The 5,334-nt window shown below is 39.6% G+C and overlaps 1 protein-coding gene across 8 annotated transcripts in view; it reads left to right on the forward strand.

The window, feature by feature from the left end:
- The window catches only part of LOC106879350 (cadherin-87A), a 72,899-nt gene that overhangs the window by 54,685 nt on the left and 12,880 nt on the right, over nucleotides 1-5,334 (forward strand). For 4 of the 8 annotated variants that reach the window (XM_052978644.1, XM_052978649.1, XM_052978645.1 and 1 more), the window contains exon 28: nucleotides 1,610-1,867. The exons of 1 other annotated variant lie outside the window; for it this stretch is intronic. In XM_052978644.1, the coding sequence (XP_052834604.1) occupies nucleotides 1,610-1,867 (258 nt within the window). Of the gene's footprint in view, nucleotides 1-1,609; nucleotides 1,868-4,469; nucleotides 4,572-5,334 lie in introns of all 8 variants that reach the window. 3 more of the 8 variants (XM_014928859.2, XM_052978646.1, XM_052978648.1) reach the window with 1 other exon arrangement.

The following is a 5,334-nucleotide window of genomic DNA, read 5'->3' on the forward strand; positions in this document are numbered from 1 at the left end:
GGCACATAAAAGACACCATTTCGAGCGTGGCCGTTTTCGTGCGGGTGACACGTAAAAGCACCCACTACACTCTCTGAGTGGTTGGCGTTAGGAAGGGCATCCAGCTGTAGAAACTCTGCCAAATCAGACTGGAGCCTGGTGTTGCCATCCGGTTTCACCAGTCCTCAGTCAAATCGTCCAACCCATGCTAGCATGGAAAGCGGACGTTAAACGATGATGATGATGATGATGATGATGGTACATGTTCTCAGATTGCACAATCCTCAGATTGACATCCAAACACTCTGAAATGTTTGTATTGCATCTTCCAACATGAATGCCAAGCAGTACTGCAAGTTGCTTCCAAATTTCTGGCAGAGTGAATTGCATCATGGTGCTGTTTTTCTCACAGATGATGCCTAATTGATCCTAGTATACTGTGTAGTTGACAAAATCAAAAACAAGCAATGACATATTCGAAATTAAAAACATAAAATGGCGACAATTTACCCATCACACCCTGTACATACACACACACATACATATATTTAAGTTTGTTCATTCATTCATTCTGTTTTACATCTGTTTTATTTTGTAAGCACAGTTCAGATAAAGCTTGTTCAATTTGATTTTCTCTTTTTGGATGCTCTTCATGTTGCCAACTTTTACCTGTTTGCCAAATAAGGCATTTTTCATTCCATTGGTCTTCTCACATTAAAAGCTAAAGAAATTTTGGGACTTTTTATGAGAATTGCATCCACACACTCAAGCACACAATAGCATATATCTTTGTATCAGGCTGGAGTACCACTGATGCTCTCTTCATATTGGTTACAAGTTTTGGTACATGGCCAGCAGTTTGTTTTGTAGCGGAGGAGCCAAGTCAATTAAATCAACCCCCAGTGCTCAATTGGTACTTATTTTTATCAACCCCCGAAAGAATGAAAGGCAAAATCAACCTTGGTAAGAATTTGAATTCAGAACGTAGAAATGGATGAAATGCTGCTAAGCATCTTGCCCAGTGTGCTAATGGTTCTGCCAGAAAACCACCTTACACTCACTTCATATTGACACAAATGCAAGAAAACTTCATAGCCATGTCTAAGCTCCTCTATTCTTCTGGAAGCTGGACCTCACACAAAGGAAAGCAACACGTGGTGGGGGCAGTGTTCTGTAATCCAACCCATGGAAGGAAAATCAGCCATAAAAAATAATAATGATGATGATGATGATAACACTGTCACTGCTGTTGTTGGTGCTGCCATTGCTGGCACTGCCGTCACTGGTGCTGCTGTCACTGGCGCTGGCGCTGCCGTCACTGGCGCTGTCGCTGCTGTCGCTGCTGTCGCTGCTGTCGCTGCTGTCGCTGCTGTCGCTGGTGCTGCCGTCGTTGGGACTGCCGCTGCTGTCGCTTGCGCTGCTATCGCTTGCACTGCTGTCACTTGCACTGCCATTGATGGTTCTGCCGTTGATGGTGCTGCCACTGCTGGCGCTGCTGTTGCTGGTGCTACTGTCGCTGCTGCTGCTGCTGCTGTCACTGGCACTGCCATTGCTGGTGCTGCCATCGCTGCTACTGTCGCTGCCATCGCTGCTGATGATTATATGAGTTTATTTATATTTTCCTTTTCAGCAAAGTGAAATGGTAATTTATTCTACATCTGAAGGAAGAAATCCTGGATTTAATGATAGACTATTTGAAGAGGAAGATTTGAAGAATAGCGGTGGAAATATCAATGGTCAGCATGAGGAAATTGCTATGGCTGGCCTTGGGAACAGTGGACTTAGTAGAAACAGTGGACGTAGCAGAAAGAGTTTGCACAGCAGAAACAATAGCTTTGGTCAACATGATGAAATGCTTGAAGGTGGATTGGGCAACAACGGTGTCCCTGTAAGTTATGTTATGATGAGTATAGTTCACCTGTAGTGAACAATTCATCACTTTACTCAGTTGGTTCTTCTCACCTGCAAAGTTTTCATCATTTCTTTGTTATTGCATTAGAAAAATTGGATCTTTTTTAAAACGGGGGCCACATTTTTCATTAATGTTTTACGTAGTGCTTTTGGTACCGAAAGACTTTCAAACTTCGTATACTTATCTATTTTGTGTTATAGAACAGAAAAATATTTTTGTATTCGAATTTATTTCATGTAAAAAATTGTCTTATTTCGATAATTTCAACCAATCACTGACGTCCATTCAGCCGATATACATTAAGTGCCGACTACATAAACAAACGATTCTTCGTTTTATTTGCTTTTTTCATTTTAAATTTGCTCTAACCCTAACTCTAACCCTAGGGTTAGGGTTAGGGTTAGAGTTAGGGTTAGGGTTAGGGTTAATTGTTTCAGAATCGTTTGTTTATGTAGTCGGCACTTAATGTATATCGGCTGAATGGACGTCAGTGATTGGTTGAAATTACAGAAATACGACAACTTTAACATGGAATAATTTATGGATTTCTTTTTTTTTTAAGAAGACTAAGAGAAAAAGATGTTTTATATGACACATTCTACCAGTGATCCAAGTTTCAAAGTGTTTCGTTAATGAAAAATGTGGCCCCCGTTTTAAAAAAGATCCGAAAAATTTATGTTTGACACAATCTGTATTGGTTCTGCACCAATTAGTGAAAATATAAAACAGCAATTAACCAGATTCATCTGTTATGAATATGGATACAAGATTATCCAAAAACTTAGTCACTGGTGATATGACAGAACTGTAGGGAACATCTAAACACTATAGAACTATAGGAAGGAATTTCAGATTCCCTGAAAGTCACAGAATGGTCGGTAGTTCTGGTAAGGCACTGGCTGATGTGGAAATTTAAAATCTATCGAGCCCATGTACAGCTTGAGAAAAACACTTCTGTAGTAGTTACTGTCATGGTCAGGGTTATGATTATGGTTGTTGTTATGGTGGTGCAGTTGTTGTTGTTGTTGTTGGTGGTGGTGGTGGTGGTGGTGGTGGTGGTGATGGTAGTAGTTGTGGTGATTGTGGTGGTGGAGGTGGAGGGTGATTTTGGTAGTGGCAGTGGTAGTTGTTGCAATGAATGTGGTGGTAATGGTGGTGATGTTTGTAGTCATGGTGGTGTTTGTGGTGGTGGTGGTGGCAGTAGTGTGTAAAATCATGACTCATGAAAGTGACACAAATGCCAACAACAACAACAACAGCAACATATATGTAGCAACAATAAACACTTCAACACTGAGGAAGCCTCTATCTATTTGGTTGCTCATCTTGTAAGAAATAACAACCAAATACTGCTAAAAATATCACACCACACACACACACATGGGATGTATATATACATAGGAGTCCCAGGGTTTTGAGGAATGTGGAACCACTTCTTAACTACTACTGTTCCCAAGTCAACTCTAACCTGGAGTAGTAGCACCTATTAGAGTCCTAACTATGGGTTAACTAGTATGTTGACTAAGCCTTGCCTTACCTTCCTTTCGTCATCAAATTCAGAACAGCCTCTGTTCCAGCATCTGGTGGCTGCCCTGGTCACACACCCTCTGCATCTATTCGACATTTGGTGGCAAGTTGTGTGTTTTGTTCAGCTATTAGCTACAACAGAATAAAGCCAAATGGGCTGCCCCACTACTGTAGACACAGCAGCTTGCTGTAGTTTGTTACCGACCCTAGTTGTCCTGAATGTCCTCTTTGCCATTGGAGCAATCATGGATAAGTCATGCTGTGTGGTGAAGAATTGTGCACCCTTCTCATCACTGGAAGCAAATATTTGCACAGACTTTGATCCATCTCGATCCATCTCGATCCATCTCATATATGGGATGATTAAAGTTGAAATCTTTGATCATATGTCTGGTCAATCATTGTAGATCTGGGGCTAAACAACAGCCATAACAATACATTTTATCAAGCTATTGTTGTAGCAACAGCACTCTCTGCTATAAGATCAGGCATAGCTGTGTGGTTAAGAAGTTCACTTCACAACTGCATAATCATTGTATGGTACCTTGGGCAAATGTTTTGTACCTTAGTCTTGGGTTGTCTAGGTCATTGTGAATTGCATGTGTGTGTGTGCATCTGTATCTCTTTCACTGCATACTTGTGAAAGATTTAAACAGACTATGAAAATGAAAAGCTTGTGCTTTTCAGTTGAAGATCATTACAATATTTGCTCAGCATTACCTTGCACACACTCCTTTGTTATAGTCACCATAAAAAATGTTGTGAATCAGTCATTGGTCTGTTAGAAAACTGAACCAAAGAAACTATTGTTCACCAAATTCCAATATAATATAAATATAAATAACAATAATAACAAAACCATAAGAAATATCAACAATAGATACAAAACCGATAATAATTATCTTAGTTCAATTAATCTACTCAAATTAACCTACCTGGATCATTCAGCTGATTACTCTTCTAAGACTATAGAAGTGTTATTCTATAGGGATTACTTCAATAGTATTAAACAAGGGTAATTCTACCCACTGTTCCTCTTTCTGTTTTACAGCCCATTATATTCACCTTTGATGAGGTCCCCCCTGATGGTAATGCAATATCACAAGAAAACCTGCACATGGCATCTTTGGGTGGCAGTCATGGCAGAGAACATGTAAGTCCTATGCTTTCGGCGCAACAATAACTGAAACAGATTTTTGATACAGTATCAGGAATTTTGATACAATATCATTCAGGAGAGAAAGAATATGCATGCATATATATATATTCAGCTATACAGACATATATATATATGTGAGTGTGTGTGCACGTGTGCGCGCGCGCATGTATGTATATATATACATATATATATATACACACCATGACCCAGACTTCATGAAGACTATCATCACTAGTGATGAGACATGAGTTTATAGTCTCTGTTTGATTTGTTCACTCATCTTATGTGAAAGCGAAAATCCAACAAGCATGCACTACATGGTTGTACTTTAGACATAACAGCCAGGAGCTGATGCAGCCTACCAGAGCAAAAATTTGGACAGGAAAAATTAAAGTCAGATAGTTATTGAATGCACCTCATATATATATATATATATATATATATATGTGTGTGTGTGTGTGTGTATGTGTTTGTGCATACTGCATGTGTCATCATTATCATCATTATCATCATCCTCATCATTTAACATTCGTTGTCCATGCCATCCAACCCATGCCTGCATGGACAATGGACATTAAATGTTGATGATGATGATGATAATGATACATGTAGTATGCTCAAACACACACACACACACACACACACACACACACAAATATGAGGTGTGTTCAAAAACTATCCAACTTTAATTTTTCCTGTCCAAACTAATTCCATGAGCACAAAATCCTTTGGGTGGAAGGTGATGTCACCCTTCTTG

Source organism: Octopus bimaculoides, chromosome 2 (assembly GCF_001194135.2).
Source record: "Octopus bimaculoides isolate UCB-OBI-ISO-001 chromosome 2, ASM119413v2, whole genome shotgun sequence".
Lineage (NCBI taxonomy): Eukaryota > Metazoa > Mollusca > Cephalopoda > Octopoda > Octopodidae > Octopus > Octopus bimaculoides.